This window comes from Bubalus kerabau, chromosome 16, assembly GCF_029407905.1.
Source record: "Bubalus kerabau isolate K-KA32 ecotype Philippines breed swamp buffalo chromosome 16, PCC_UOA_SB_1v2, whole genome shotgun sequence".
Classification (NCBI taxonomy): Eukaryota; Metazoa; Chordata; class Mammalia; order Artiodactyla; family Bovidae; genus Bubalus; species Bubalus kerabau.
The window spans coordinates 48,343,016-48,360,013 of NC_073639.1; the positions used below are offsets into that span (position 1 = coordinate 48,343,016).

The window sequence follows — 16,998 nt, forward strand, 5'->3', positions numbered from 1 at the left end:
AATCCTTGCTACAATGAGACAGGGGTCAAGAAATCCTGCCTGAGCTGTAAGTAGTCTGTTGTTCCGAATCTTTGTTATGACAAGGCAAGAACGAAGGGAGAGAAATAAAACAGACCTGACATTACCAACCAGGGTTTTTGGCCTCCGTAGTCAATAGAAATTGATCAGAGGCCAGACAAGGAATTCAGAACTTCTACTGCAGCAGGGAGGAGTGAGAACAGGTAATAGGTTCCCTTGCTCACTCCCTAAGGTGGGCATGAGCTGGTTCCTTATAGGGGGTGAGAGTAGGAGTGTGACCAGGAGTTGGGCTGGAGGGCTGGCTTAGGTGTTTTGCCCACCCCTTAGGTGGTGTTGTGAACAAGGGGTCCAAGCAGTACCCTGCTTTTGCTCCCAGCTCTTCAAAAGTGGCATTTGGGTTTTTTGGTCTCCTTGTATCGTTTGTCCAGACTTTGCCCCAACTTCCCAGATGTGCAGTTGTTTTTAGTTCCATAGAGTTTCTTTGTACCTTGTTGCTTGAGGAGAGGTGTGTCCAAGTGCAAGCATTTCAGTTAAGGGTCCCAGGTCCCAGCCTGTCTCACTGTCAACACTTTGATTTAATCCAAAAGATCTCTGTTGGAACTTTGACCTTCAGAAGTGTGAGATAATAAATGTGTGTCGTTTTAAGGCACCAGGTTTGTGGTGATTTGTTATAGCACCACAGAAAACCAAGACAACACAAGAACTTAGTAGATTACAGAGATTGGTTAACAAACAAGTGGGCAAAGGATGCTAACTCCACATTTCAGCATAGAACTTGTTGTTCAGTCACTAAGCCGTGTCTTAGACTTTGCAACCCTATGAACTGCAGCATGCCAGGCTTCCCTGTCCTTCATTCACTATCTCCCTTTGTTTGCTCAAACTCATGTCCTTCCTTTCAACATTTAATATTTAAAATTTAATTTAAATGTATTATGAGACAACAGTCTTTTCTATTCTTTTATAACTATCTCATTGTTCAAAAAGACCAATTCGCTTCTTGATGGAGCAGTGAAAAATATTTTTATTAAATCTCAACTCTTGAGTCCACATCTTTTTAGTATCTTTGCAACAAGTATTCTGTGCTGTATCCTGAAATTCCATAGTAGTCTCCAGGAAAATCACCTGTGTGATTATATGAGTTGGGAGCTGAACTTTGATTGAAAGAAAAACTGAAAGATGAGGCAGACATGGGGATGTGGCAGACATCTCAACAGTCAACCAAGTAAGCTGTCACTTAAAGGGAAACAAAGACAGCATTTTTTGCCAACATAAAACCAGAGTTTTCAAGTGAAAATGGAATTTTGGAAATCTTGTACCTGCCTCTGTAAACTTCACAGATTCTCAGTACTTTAAGGTCAGTGATGATATTGATAAATAGCAGCTTTCATATTGTACAATGAAAGGTGTCAACATCTGGAAGATATGCATTAGTCAATGAACCCATATTTTCCAAATGACCAATGTATGATGTTACGAAATCATGCCTGATAAAACTAGCCATTCAAAGTCCAAGACAGACCAATGAGTTTTAATAGAGTAGAAAAAGTTTACCTATATGGTTTTAGATGGTATACTGCAACTGACCTATGCCTGTTCAGCTTTTACTAAGAAGTAAAATTATCTAAGTATATTAAAATACTGTCCTTTTCCAACGACATACCTATGTGAGGCCAGATGTTTTAATATACTTCCACAGAACTAACATACACAACCAGAGTGAATGCAGAAGCACATATGAGAATCCAGCCGTTTTACATTAAACCGGACAGTTAAAAGATTCTCCCATCCCCACCCCCAAAGGAAAACAATGCCATTCAGAATTTTTCTGGAAAATAAATTTAATTTACATGAAAATGTCCCTTATACAATGGAATGGATCTTTTTGTTATTAAACTTTAAATTAGTACTTCTGCCATCGGAAAGCAGGGATCAAAATATTTTAAAGTCAACGCACACCCTTCCCCACTTTGCGCTATTGCTATCAATTCTTTTAATCCTCTGTATTATTGAAAGCCCCCAAACGCCCGCCCAAGGATGGGGCCAGGAACCCCGCGATTCGCGGCTGCAGCGCCCCCTCCCGGCGGCCCTTGGCCGGAGCCACCCCGGGGGAGGGATGACCGCGGAGGCTTCTGGGAGTTGTGGTTTGTCCTGCCCGTGGGTCTCACTGACGCAATTCCTGTGCGTCCCTAGCAGCCGCCATCCACTCGGCTCCGGCCGGGGAGAGCCCTGTTCGGTGGGCCGAGTCCCTTGCCGGTCGCGGTGACCTGAGCTGGTGCCGGCCGACCTCGGCTGCCCGAGGGCCGTCGCCGAAGCGCTCAGAGCGGGTGACTCGAAGTCGAGAGGGAGAACGAGCAGATCTGGTTGCAAGATCCAGGAGGTCGGCTGGGAGCGCGTCTCCCCCGCATTCCCGCGCTACTAGTTCAGGGCTCGGGGGAGCGGTGCGCGCCGATTCCCTCCAAAATCAAGGGGGCGGGACCGTGCAGACTAGTCTGGCCTCCCTTACGCCTGCCCTGGCCCAGTCGCGCGTGTGTAGGTGAGGACGAAAGTGGGGAACGCCGCGGCTGCGTGAGAGCAGGGAGGTGCGCGTCCTCTGGGATCTAGTGGGTCCCGCGTGGGCGCGGGCGCGGTGGAGAGATCTGTTCCCTGACGATTGTCTCGTCCCACAGCCATCCGGTCCTGCCACTCTCTTGCAGGGAACTCAAAACTGGCTGTGGGGATGGCCACCAGGGTCCGGACAGCTGCCATCTGGGTAAGTAGAGATTTTCTTTCGTTTCTGAAAAACTCCCTGAAGACGGACATGTGCTCATCCGTCTCTTCCAGGATTGGCGTTTGCATGGCATTCCCTCTCCCCATCCCGCTTCCAATCCACTTGGCCTCCTTTAGGTAACGTTAGGCCGTCCAGAAGCGCTTCTTGTCATCAAACTGTTAATTTACTAACTTCAGTCTCTTTTCTGCCAATTCTGTACCTTGAACCTTGAGTTTAAAAGACGTAATCATCCATCTTCCAGTTTCTTCGACACACATTTTCTTAGTTTTTACCTTCTGTGTCTAAGATTTTGGGACCTCATTTGGGAAATTACACCTTTGTCTCTTTATTCAACAGTTTTATTGTCTTTTGTTTGCTGGATCCTGGGGCAGGTGCTAAGGGTGCAAAGATAAGTCATTCTTGCCTTGGAAGAGTCGTGATCTGGTAGGGATGGTGGGCAAGAAAATGTACAAGCACAGTGACACCTTAGGGGTCCTCTGAAAACAAGCTGTGAAAATGTGTGGGGACCTACAGCACAGGGTCAGTTTTGGAAATAAGGACACTCCAGGAAGTGCCTCAGGGATTAATAAGGGAGCCTTAAACTGTAATTTGAAAGGTAAGTGAGGTGAACAAGGGACAGCCTAGGAAAAGGAAGGAGCGTGCAAATTTTAGAGGCTTCAAGTGATCTAATATGTTGGTGAACTTTGAACACTACAGTTGCTGAAATGTAGAGTTTAGGATTTTGCAGGGGATGGTGGTGATGGAGTGTAAGAAATGAGGCCAGTGCCATAGGTAGAAATTGGATCATAGAGGGCTTTGAGGGTCACATTAAAAACTTGAATTTGGGGACTTCCCTGGCAGTTCAGTGGTTCAGGCTCGGAACTTTCTTCACTGTGACCCCAGGTTCAATCCCTGGTTGAGGAACTGAAATCCCACAAGCCACAAGATGCTGCCAAAGGAAAAAAAAAACCTTGGATTTTATCCTTTAGTGGAAAAAGACTCACTGAAGTGTTTTCCAAAGGAATTTTGGATGGAGCAGTCAACATCAGGCAAGTGATGACGAGGCTTAAGTACACTAGTGGTTTTGAGAAAAGAGACACAGAGTCAGAAGCAAGTGGACTTGGTAACTAGTTGGATGTTGGTGAGGGAGCAAGAAGAGCCAGGCATAACTGCTGGAGGTCTACTCTGTGGGCCTGGGTTGGGAGGTACCATTTCCTGAGTCCACAAAGCCTATCAGAGTTGTTCAGGAGGGCCAGGTGGACATTTCTGTTGGATATGGTGGTACCCTGCAGATGCTGGTGGGCAGATGGGTAGGCATGTGTCTCAGTTCAAAGGTCTGGACAGGTTACAATGAATAGGTCCAGCTAGGTGAGCTCAAAGAGCAATTGTGCCCTTGGAAGAGGACCAAGGGCAGTGTGCACGTGATGAACAAGTGAAGGCAGTGGAGGAGAGGCTGAAGGTTGAGGAGCCCATCAGAAATGAGAGAAATGGAGAGATTTGTGTTTCAGAGTCAGAAAAAGAAACCTCAAAAATGGTTACCTATGATATGGCCCAGAGAGGTTAAGTAATGTTACATCAGAGAAGTTCAGGTTGGATATGGTGGTGATGGTAGTGCTGGGTTTTGCTATTTCCAGAGCAGAGTGTGAATGTAGATATGTATTGGACAGACGTGGAAGGAGTGGGGTGGAGGGAACAAGTTGGTTGCCTAAATGGGACTCATCAGTAGACAGCCAGGTAGGCTTCATCAGTGTGTCCTGTTTAGTGGGAAGAGAGTGGAGGCTTGAGGAGAATCCAGGGAGATACCATGGTACAAAATCAGTCTAAAAATCAGTAGGCTTCCTGTTTATCAGTTTATCAGTTAGCTTATTTACAGTGGCGATAAAACAGTTCAATTACTATGAACCTAAGCAATGTAGGGTACTTACACAAAGAAAACTTTACAACTTCAGTAATACAGTGTCTGCACTTCCCAGCCATGGATCTCAGCACTTTACAAACTAATCCTCACAGCAACCTCATGAGGAAGACAGATGACACAAATGATGAAGAAATGGCTTAACAGGAAATGTCATTGTTATGTTATACATGGAATTAAAATTGGTTGATGTGAGATTGGGTCCTTGGGGAAGGCCTCATGGAGGAGGTGACGTTTGCCAGGTCTGAGGTACCAGAGCAGGCCAGCCTTGGGAGAAGCAGGTGAATGAACATGCAGAGTGGAACAGCCACGGCCTAGGCCACGAGGTGGGGGAGGTTTGGTGCCTTTGTAAACAGGAAAGAAAGTCCCCTGTGGCTATGGTTGTTGGGGAGGGGAGGGGAGGAGACAGACAAAAGGATGTCAGAGGCCCAGTCTGGCTGGGAAGCTGAAAAAAGCACAACATGACTTGACTTGGTTTTTCAAAGCCCTTCTGGCTGCTAAGTAAAGTGTAGGTGAAGTAGGGCAGAGGTGACCAGGGGTCCAAATGAGAGGTGGCGGGTGTGCTGTCTAGGGCAGTAGAAATGGAGAACCTAGATAAAATTGAGGTGTGTGTCAAAGTCGAATCCTCTTTTCTGAGAATCGGCTTACGCTTGTCAACTAGTCCATCGTCCCCCTTTTTTTCTTTTTTTAACTGCATTGTCTTTGTTGCTGCACATGGGCTTTCTTGAGTCTTGGTGAGCAGCGGCTGCTCTCTAGTTGTAAGTGTTTGGGCTTCTCATTGCAGCGGCTTCTCTTGTTGTGGAACATGGGCTCTAGGGCCTGTGGCACAAGGGCTTCGTTGCCCTGTAGCATGTAGAATCTTCCCAGAGCCCTGATCGGACAGTGTCCCCTGTATTGGCAGGCAGATTCTTAACCACTGGACTACCAGGGAAGTCCTAGATGTGTCTCTTTTAAATAGCATCATTCTTTTTTTTTATAAATCCGTCTGTCAGTCCTTTTAGTTAACTGGAACACTTCTTGATCTTGATCACTAATGTAATTACTGATATGTTTGAGTTTAAATTACCGACTTACTATATTTTTTTTCTATTTGTTATATCTGATGTTTTCTTTTTTGTTTCTTCTCTCTTGCCTTTTTTATTCTTTTTCTCTCTCTAAGCAGTTTGGAAATCAAACGCATTATTTCTTTCTTTTTTAAAAAATTGAATGTATTACTTTGTATTCAAGTATAACTGATAACAATGTTGTGATAGTTTTCAGGTGGATAGCAAAAGTTCTCAGCCTTACATACACATGTAGCCATTCTCCTCTAAATTCCCCATCCCATCCAGGCTGCCATGTAACATTGAACAGAGTTCCCTGTGCTCTAGTAAGTTAAACACCATTATTTCTTACTTAAAAGGTTTTTTAAATTTAAGTTTTTATTTTGACGTAGTTTTAGATCTTAGAAATGTTGCAAGAATAATACAAAAGTTATTTTATACCCTTCATTCAGATTCCTCAATACTAAAATTTTACTGGACCTGCTTTATTTTCTCTCACTTTTCATTCCTGGCTCCTCTCCTCTTTTTCTGTCCATGTACATACAGTTTTTTTGTTTTGTTTTTTAACTGAAAGTGATTTGCAGGCATGATTTTCCTTTATCTCTAAGTACTGCAGTTCTTCTTACCAATGAGAATAATATTTTACATAACCATAGGATATTAACATTAATACAATGTTATTATTTCATTTACAGGTCTTATTTCGATTTTGCCAAATGTTCTTTATAGAAATGTTGGGAATACTGTCCTTGATAGGTAAAGAATAGCTTAAAGTGTGCATTGCAGTGGGTTGTCCTAGATCTTTCATCTAACCTGGAAATGATAGCTTTCAGTGAATGGTATCGGATTCATGATCTCTGAAGAAGATTTAGCTTTGGGATCAGGGACCAGCCTTGATTACTCAGAGCTTTTGTGTGGCAGAAGTTTTATTACAGTGAAAGGAACAGAGAAAGCTTCTGACGTAGACATCAGAAGGGGGATGGAGAGTGCCCCCCTCGCTAATCTTAGCAAGGGAGTTATATACTTTTTCAGTTGGTTATTACAGTAAATCAAAAGAATGTCTCAAGTTTATAAAGGTCTTACCAGACCCACTCCCACAATTTACATTTTATGATAATGGGATTAGAACTAACAATAGAAAAATCTTACCAGACCCACTCCCACAACATACAGTTGCTTAACATTTTATGTGACTAAGATGAAGGAATGTCGAAAAAAATGTTTGTCCTTTTCTCCTGAGAGCCCCAGACCCCTTTCTCTTCCCAAAGGACCCCAGACTTCTTATCAACCTACCTAAGAATTAACTCTCTCAGAAAGTTTCTCAGTCTTTCTTGTCAAGATGTAATGGTTATGGAGTCCAGGGCATTTTGTGGAATATCCCTCAGTTTGGGGTTGTCTGCTGCTGCTGATTTGTTTCTGAAATGATGTATTCTTCTCTGTCGCATCAGGGCACTGGTGACTGCTGGTGTGAACTCGACCCACTTGGTGAAGGTGGTGTCTGTGCTTTCTCCCCTGTAAAGTTACTCTCTTCCATTCGTAATTAAGTATCAGTTGGGAGATTATGAGACTAAATAAATATCTTCTTACTCCTCAAACTTCTGCCCACTCATTTAGCCCCCATGCATGATTCTTGAATGAAGTTTTGTTTTGTTTTGTTTTTTAAGAAGAAAAAGCTGTCTTTATTTGCCGGTAGTTTGTTATTATATACAGAAAATCCTAAAGACTCCACCAAAAGAGTGCTAGAGCTAATAAACAAATTTAGTAAATTTGCAGTATACAAAATTAGTATACAAAAATCAGTTGAAGTTTATACACTGACAGTAAAATATCAGAAAAAGAAATTTATAATTTCATCAAAAAGAATAAAGTAGGAATAAATTTAACCAGAAATTGAGAGATCTATACACTGAAAATTCTAAGGCATTAATTAAAAAAAAGAAGGCACAAACAATGGAAATAAATTTACCTTTGAACAACATGAGTCTGAATTGCAGGGAACCACTTATATGTGGATTCTTTTTCAATAAATAAATACGCCAGTACTACCCAATCTTCAGTTGGTTGAATTTGTGGATGTAGAACTGCAGATACTTGGGGCCAGCTGTAATGTTATACGTGTAAATTTTCAACTGCATGGGAGTTGATGCCTCTAACCCCCGTGTTAGTCAAGGGTCAACTACATATTCCACGCTCATTAATTGGAAGAATTAATACTATTAAAATGTCCATACTCCCCAAACAACCTACAGATTCAATACAATCCTTATCAAAATTCTAATGACATTTTCACAGAGATATAAAAAAATTCCTAAAATTTATATTGAACCACAAAAGACTACAAATAGCCAAAGCAATCTTGAGATAGAATAACAAAGCTGAAAGTATCATACTTCCTGATTTTAAACTGTATTACAGTGCTATAGTAATCAAAACAGTATAGTATTGGCATAAAAACAAACACATGGATCAGTATAACAGAGTGTGTGTATGTGTGCTCCATTGCTCAGTCATGTCTGACTCTTTGCAACCCTGTGCACTGTAGCTTGCCAGGCTCCTCCTGTCCATGGGCTTATCCCAAGAACACAAGGGGGTTGCCATTTCCTTCTTCAATATAACAGAATAGATAGTCCAGAAATAAATCCATGCATACATGGTCAGTTTCCTACAGTGGAGCCAAGAATATATAATAAGAAAATAGGATCTTCAATAAGTGGGGTTGGAAAAACTGGACAGCCACATAACATAAACAGTGAAACTGGACTCCTATTTTATACCACAGACTCAAAATACATTGAGGTCTTCAATATAAGACCTGAAATGGTAAAACTAGAAGAAAAATAGGAATAAGCACCTTGACATTGGTCTTGACAGTATTTTGGATTTGAAACCAAAAGCAAACTTAACTAAGTGGGAATCAGTTCAGTCGCTCAGTTGTGTCTGACTCTTTGCTACCCCGTGGACTGCAGCACACCAGGCTTCTCTGTCCATCACCAACTCCCAGAGTTTACCCAAACTCATGTCCATTGAGTTACTGATGCCATCCAAACATCTCATCCTCTGTCGGCCCCTTCTCCTCCCGCCCTCAATCTTTTCCAGCATCAGGGTCTTTTCCAATGAGTCAGTTCTTTGCATCAGGTGGCCAAAGTATTGGAGTTTCAGCTTCAACATCAGTCCTTCCAATGAACACTCAGGACTGATCTCCTCTAGGATGAACTGGTTTGGTCTCCTTGTAGTCCAAGGGACTCTCAAAAGTCTTCTCCAACACCACAATTAATACATCAAACTAAAAAGCTTCTCTGAAGCACAGGAAACCATCAAAAATGAAAAGGCAATCAGTGGTGTGCATATATAGAGAGAAGGCCACATGAGGACATGGTGAGGAGATAATGACTTTAACAAGCCAAGGAGAGGGGCCTCAGAAGAAACCAAATCTGTCACCTTGAACTTGGACTTCAGCATCCAGAACATGATATCTGAATTAAGCTCTTAGAGACTTGACGCTTCCACTTCAGAGGGCACAATTTCCATCCCTTGTTGGGGAACTATAATCCTGGCAGAAGCACCTCTGTGCTGCTGTCTCCAAGGGCTGCGTCCCACCTTGGCCTAAGCCCAGCCACTCCACAGTGCCCAGGAAGCCCCAGCAGCAGCCCATCTCCTCTTGTGTGAGTTTTTTTGTACTAGTTGACAAATGAATTTAATTTCATTATTCTTGTACACTCATTAGACACCTACCTACTGTTGGAAAGCTGTGCCTCCCCTTCCCCTCACTTTTTAACCTGCTCTGCTGTTTGCTTTTAGACTCTAGTGCAGCTTATGATAGACTTTCTTGGTCTGTGTCACCTACTTCTCATTGCCCACCTGTCTCCACACTACTTGTAGAGAATTTCTTCCAGTTTGTCTTTTCATTTACTAATTGATCCTAGTGTTGGCTGCTTAGTTGTGTCCAACTCTGCGACCCCAGTGAACTATAGCACGCCAGGATCCTCTGTCCATGGAATTCTCCATAGTGAGTAGCCATTCCCTTCTCTAGGGGATCTTCCCAATCCAGGGGTTGAATCCAGGTCTCCTGCGTTGCAGGCACAATCTTGACCAGCTGAGCCTCCAGGAAGCCCAGTTTATCCTAACTTGCTATTAAACAGATTTTGGTAAATGTGTTGTTTTCAATCCTGTAAGTTCTTTTTAGTTCTTTTCAAATGTGCTTGCCAAGTCATTAGTCCAAACCCTTGCCAAGTCATGAAGCTTGCCTTTATGTCTTCAAATCTAATATTTGATTTATAACCAGCATCCATCAGTTGCACTGTCTTTTGGCCTCGAGGTTTTCTGTTGTTTGTCGGTTCTTGTTCATGTCATTGTGTTTTCTGAAAGCTTTTCTTGTGGGCTGGTCATTTGTTCTTAAAAATATCTTCTAAGGAAAAATTTTAAATGTGGGATGAGGGTACCTTACTCCAAAATACTTTGAAATATTTTGAAGCAGCTTCAGTTATTTCATCTGTATGTACTTCACCAGGCATTAAAAAACTTATGTTTCCTTAAGTAATTATAATACTACTATTTCACCTAACAAAATAATTCCCTGGTGTCATGTAATACCTGCTTTTTGTTCAGATTCCTATTTCCCCTTTTAATGTTGCAGTTTTTCAAATCAAAATCCAAACAAGGTACACACTTCTTACTCATATCAGATCAGTCGCTCAGTCGTGTCCAACTCTTTGCGACCCCATGAATCGCAGCACACCAGGCCTCCCTGGCCATCACCAACTCCCGGAGTTCACTGAGATTCACGTCCATTGAGTCAGTGATGCCATCCAGCCATCTCATCCTCTGTCGTCCCCTTCTCCTCCTGCCTCCAATCCCTCCCAGCATCAGAGTCTTTTCCAATGAGTCAACTCTTCGCATGAGGTGGCCAAAGTACTGGAGTTTCAGCTTTAGCATCATTCCTCCCAAAGAAATCCCAGGGCTGATCTCCTTCAGAATGGACTGCTTGGATCTCCTTGCAGTCCAAGGGACTCTCAAGAGTCTTCTCCAACACCACAGTTCAAAAACATCAATTCTTCGGCGCTCAGCCTTCTTCACAGTCCAACTCGCACATCCATACATGACCACAGGAAACCATAGCCTTGACTAAACGAACCTTTGTTGGCAAAGTAATGTCTCTGCTTTTGAATATGCTGTCTAGGTTGGTCATAACTTTCCTTCCAAGGAGTAAGCGTCTTTTAATCTCATGGCTGCAGTCACCATCTGTAGTAATTTTGGAGCCCAAAAAAAATAAAGTCTGACACTGTTTCCACTGTTTCCCCATCTATTTCCCATGAAGTGATGGGACCGGATGCCATGATCTTCATTTTCTGAATGTTGAGCTTTAAGCCCACTTTTTCACTCCTCTTTCACTTTCATCCAGAGGCTTTTTAGTTCCTCTTCACTTTCTGCCATAAGGGTGGTGTCATCTGCATATCTGAGGTTATTGATATTTCTCCCAGCAATCTTCATTCCAGCTTGTGTTTCTTCCAGTCCAGCATTTCTCATGATGTACTCTGCATAAAAGTTAAATAAACAGGGTGACAATATACAGCCTTGACGAACTCCTTTTCCTATTTGGAACCAGTCTGTTGTTCCATGTCCAGTTCTAACTGTTGCTTCCTGACCTGCATACAAATTTCTCAAGAGGCAGATCAGGTGGTCTGGTATTCCCATCTCTTGAAGAATTTTCCACAGTTTATTGTGATCCACACAGTCAAAGGCTTTGGCATAGTCAATAAAGCAGAAATAGATGTTTTTCTGGAACTCTCTTGCTTTTTCCACAATCCAGCGGATGTTGGCAATTTGATCTCTGGTTCCTCTGCCTTTTCTAAAACCAGCTTGAACATCAGGAAGTTCACGGTTCACATATTGCTGAAGCCTGACTTGGAGAATTTTGAGCATTACTTTACTAGCGTGTGAGATGAGTGCGATTGTGCGGTAGTTTGAGCATTCTTTGGCATTGCCTTTCTTTGGGATTGGAATGAAAACTGACCTTTTCCAGTCCTGTGGCCACTGCTGAGTTTTCCAAGTTGGCTGGCATATTGAGTGCAGCACTTTCCCAGCATCATCTTTCAGGATTTGGAATAGCTCAACGGGAATTCTGTCACCTCCACCAGCTTTGTTCATAGTGTTGCTCTCTAAGGCCCACTTGACTTCACATGCCAGGATGTCTGCCTCTAGGTCAGTGATCACACCATCGTGATTATCTGGGTCGTGAAGCTCTTTTTTGTACAGTTCTTCTGTGTATTCTTGCCATCTCTTCTTAATATCTTCTGATTCTGTTAGGTCCATACCATTTCTGTCCTTTATCAAGCCCATCTTTGCATGAAATGTTCCTTTGGTATCTCTCATTTTCTTGAAGAGATGCCTAGTCTTTCCCATTCTGTTGTTTTCCTCTATTTCTTTGCATTGATCGCTGAAGAAGGCTTTCTTATCTCTTCTTGCTATTCTTTGGAACTCTGCATTCAGATGTTTATATCTTTCCTTTTCTCCTTTGCTTTTTGCTTCTCTTCTTTTCACAGCTATTTGTAAGGCCTCCCCAGACAGCCATTTTGCTTTTTTGCATTTCTTTTCTATGGGAATGGTCTTGATCCCTGTCTCCTGTACAATGTTACAAACCTCATTCCATAGTTCATCAGGCACTCTATCAGATCTAGGCCCTTAAATCTATTTCTCACTTCCACTGTATAATCATAAGGGATTTGATTTAGATCATACCTGAATGGTCTAGTGGTTTTCCCCACTTTCTTCAATTTAAGTCTGAATATGGCAATAAGGAGTTCATGGTCTGAGCCACAGTCAGCTCCTAGTCTTGTTTTTGCTGACTGTATAGAGCTTCTGCATCTTTGGCTGCAAAGAATATAATCACACTTCTTACTATTACCCACTTTAAGTCTCATTTAATCAGAGTAACCCATCATTCATTCTTTTCTCCCACCATTGTCGTTTTAAAGATGCTGAGCCATTAGTCCCATAGAATATCCTTCATTTTAGGTTTATCTTTGTTTTCTTGTGGTCACTTTAACATATTTTCTGTCACCAACATTTCTAGTAAACTGAAATTTAGCTTTAAAGACTTTTAGATTCATTTATTAATGTTTGGGGGCAAGGATTCTTGTTGACGCCTTGTTTTGTCACCTCAGGAAGCACGTTGTCTGGTTGACTCGCTCTTGACGATGCAAAGATTGGTTGGTGGGGTCAGGGTGTGATGGTGTAGTGGTGGTGTTGGAAAGTGTCCCATCAACCTTTTTTCATAGTTTTCCTCCTTTAATGACCTTCCCTTCAGCCAGTTGTTTCACAGTATTTACAAAGTAGTGACTTGCTAACTCTATCATTCTTTCCATATTAGTAGCAGGAGTTTTCTGAATTTACAACCCTTCTCTTAAAAAGAACATTCCTTCATTAATAGAACTGTTTAGTAATCCAGAGACACAGTTTGGATAGGCTTGGCAGATACATGCTTAATTTTTTTTCCTTCAATTGCCAGTTTTCACTAAGGGGATGGTGCCCTAGTTACCTCCGTCGGTGACAACAGTGAGTTTTTTGTTTATTTATTTGCTTATTTTTGGCTGCACTGGTTCTTTGTTGCTGCACATGGGCTTTCTCTAGTTGCAGCAAATGTGGGCTACTCCAGTTGTGATGCTTGGGCTTCTCATTGTGGAACATGGGCTCAGTTGTGGTGCACGAGCTTAGCTGCCCCGTGGCATGTGGGAGGATCCTGAACCAGGGATGGAACCTCTGTCCTCTGCATTGACAGGAAGATTCTTAACCACTGGACCACCTTGGAAGCCCACTGATTTTTCTTTTTTTTCTATTTTTTACATTTGAATATAGTTAAGAAACTCATACATCTAAATACATTCGTTTAGTTTCAAACAGTTGCAGTCAGTATTCTTTTAGCAGGTTACATTGTCTCAGCATTAACCAAAGGGAACCTTTTCAGCTTGACTCTGAGCCTTTTTTTGAAAGACTGTTTGTCTTAGCTGGCTTTCTGGCTTTCCTGATTTTGGGCCCAAGAAGATGCTCAGGGCTCCTTTGAGTATTTCCTGTCCCAGATGTGGAATCAAGCTTTTATCCAGGAATCTATTCCTTTTAGTAGGGAATGTGCTTGGGGACTTCAACTGATACTGGAATGTCATTACTTCTAGGCTCTTTCAGTAAGGAGACCTAGGGATCTTTGGAAAGCAAAAAAATTACAGTTCATATTGATGTTTCCAATTCAAATTATAGAGTTTTCAATTTTTTTTTTTTAATTACTCTCTCTGGGGTGGAAGTAACCCAGTTGTTCACTGTGAGATGAATGGATAAACAATGGAGCGTGTATGTGTATATTCAACCTTAAAAAGAAATGAATTCTGACACATGCTACAATATGGATGAACATTGAGGACATTATTTTCAGTGAAATAAACCAGTCACAAAAGGACAGATACTACAAGATTCTACTTACGTGAGGTTCTGTTACTGAACCAGGTTTGTTCACCTAACATGCAGTGAGCCAAATGATGGGATGCTGAAGTTTGTAGCAGAGAGTTTATTCATGAGCCAGCCAAGTGAGGAGATGGGAGAACAGATGTCAGATCTCCCTCCTTGAAGGCGAGGGACTTGAAATATTTATGGGATAAAGAACTGGTGGTGGTGGTTTAGTTGCTAAGTTGTGTCCAACTCTGCAACCCCATGGACTGTAGTCTGCCAGGCTCCTCTGTTCATGGGATTTTTCCAGGCAGAAATACTGGAGTGGGTTGCCATTTCCTTCTTCAAGGGATCATCTTGAAAGTATAGGGAAAGGTGATACTGGAGGTAGGGAAAAGATAGGCAGGCCTATCTCAGTTACATGCTTCTTTATGGAATATGTGTTCAAAAATAGAAGCACTTAGCATGATTTGAGGTGGAATTTTTGGCCCTCTGACATCAGAAGGTCATTCATTGGACATGTGTGCAGGACCAGTTTTTAGAGTTAGTGGTCCTAGCCAGTCTTGGCTTCCTTGAACTGGATGAGCGCTGACTCCAGGTTTCTGAAAAACGTCTTAAGAGCTCATTACTATGACCCATGTATCAGAGGTGTTACCTAGGGGGCGGTTAGGGAATCAAAAGATAATTAAGGCAAACTTGGTCAGTGAGGGTGGCTTATAAGTAGAGGCGTTTTTAACAAGCTGTTCCCTTAGCTACTGTTCTGTAAGACAAGCTCAAGAATTTCTGTTGGTCATTTAATCCTGTTAATCCTATGGGGCATGGTTTCAGTTCCTAGAGGAGTCAGAATCATAGAACATATGATCCATGATGGTTGTCAGGGAGCTATGGTAGGAGAATGGGAAGTTGTTGTTCAGAGGATGTAGTTTTGCAGGGTGAAGAGTTCTAAAGATGAATGTGAATGCTGGTAATGGTTACACAACACCATGAGTGTACTTCATTGCACTTAACTGTTTACTTAAAAGTGGTTAAGATCATAAGTTTTATATTACATATTTTATGTTATCACAAGATGAGTTGTGACTCTTACCTCACCCAATACAAAAAAATTTTACTCAAAATAGAACATAGACTTAAATGTAAGAGCAAAAGCATAACATTTCTAGAAGAAATCACAGGGGAAAATATTCACACACTTCTCTGAGGCTAAAGTTCTTAGAAAGCTCTTTTATAGACTGCTTTTGGAGTTACAAATGGACAACACCAGGATAAAAACTTTTGAACTTCAAAGTCACTATTTAGAAAATGAAAAGATAAGTCACAGACTGGGAGATAGTATTATATTTTCAAATCATGTTCCTAATAACAGATATGTCCAGAGTGTATGAAGAACACTTATAGTTCAATAAGAAGACATAACCCAGTTTAAAAAATGGGCAAAGGATTTGAAACAGACACATCACCAGAGAAGATGAATAGATGGAAAGCACCTGGAAAGATGTTTAACATCATGAGTCATAAGGGAAATACAAATTATTATCATAATGAAGCTCCACCTTATACCCTCTAGAATAGCTGTAACTAAAAAGAAAGTGTTGACAATGATGCAGAAAAATTGGAACCACTACAGACTGCTGGTGGGAATATAAAATTGTGCAGTCGCTTTGTAAAGGTTAAATATAAAGTTAAATATAAACTTACTATACAATGCAGCAATTTTACTTCTTGGAATTTACCCACGGTAAAGGAAAACATGTTCACACAAAGATTTGTATAATAACTCATGACCATAATCTAAATGTGGATTAAGTCGTGAATGTACAGACAGAATGGAACACTATTCAGCAATAAAGGAGCAAACCTCTGGTGTGTCTGTAACATGAATAAACCTCCAGAGCATTGTGCTGAGTGAAAGAAGGCAGGCACAGTGTCTAATATGGTCCCTGTCATATGAAATGTCCAGATAATGCAGATCTGCGGACAGAAGCAAGGCAGTGATTGCCTGGGGATGAGAGGTGTGAGAATGACCTTGGTTTCAGAGGAATCTTTGAGACAGTAGGAATGCTACATACCTGGATTAAAAGTTCCATTTATTAAAAATCATTGAATTTAAAAAAATACTCGTTTATAAAAGCTTTATTGGGGTATGATTTATATACCATAAAACTCACCCTTTTTAAAAAATTAATTCATTTTTTGCTGCTACTGCTGCTGCTAAGTCGCTTCAGTCGTGTCCGACTCTGTGCGACCCCATAGACGGCAGCCCATCAGGCTCCCCCATCCCTGGATTCTCCAGGCAAGAACACTGGAGAGGGTTGCCGTTTCCCTCTCCAATGCATGAAAGTGAGAAGTCACTCAGTCGTGTCCGACTCTTAGTGACCCAATTGCTTTACAGAATTTTGCTGTTTTCTGTCAAACCTCAACATGAATCAGCCATAGGTATACATATATCCCCTCCCTTTTGAACCTCCCTCCCATCTCCCTCCCCATCCCACCCCTCTAGGTTGATACAGAGCCCCTGTTTGAGTTTCCTGAGCCATAGAGCAAATTCCCGTTGGCTATCTATTTTACATATGGTAATGAAAGTTTCCATATTACTCTTTCCATACATCTCACCCTCCCCTTCCCTCTCCCCATGTCCATAAGTCTATTCTCTATGTCTGTTTCTCCATTGTTGTCCTGTAAATAAATTCTTCAGTACCATTTTTCTAGATTCCGTATATATGTGTTAGAATATGGTATTTATCTTTCTCTTTCTGACACATTTCACTCTGTATAATAGATTCTAGGTTCATCCACCTCATTAGAACTAACTCAAAAGCCTTCATTTTTATGGCTGAAAACTCACC

General features: G+C 41.7%; 1 protein-coding gene across 5 annotated transcripts in view; it reads left to right on the plus strand.

Annotated features, from left to right (window-relative positions):
* Positions 1-1,998: 1,998 nt before the first annotated feature.
* The window catches only part of ZNF268 (zinc finger protein 268), a 49,398-nt gene continuing 34,398 nt past the window's right edge, over positions 1,999-16,998 (plus strand). The window contains exons 1-2 of one of the 5 annotated variants that reach the window (XM_055550773.1): positions 1,999-2,597; positions 2,685-2,767. In XM_055550773.1, the coding sequence (XP_055406748.1) occupies positions 2,735-2,767 (33 nt within the window). In that variant the 5' untranslated portion in view covers positions 1,999-2,597; positions 2,685-2,734. The remainder of the gene's footprint in view (positions 2,598-2,684; positions 2,768-16,998) is intronic. The other 4 variants (XM_055550772.1, XM_055550774.1, XM_055550776.1 and 1 more) reach the window with 4 other exon arrangements.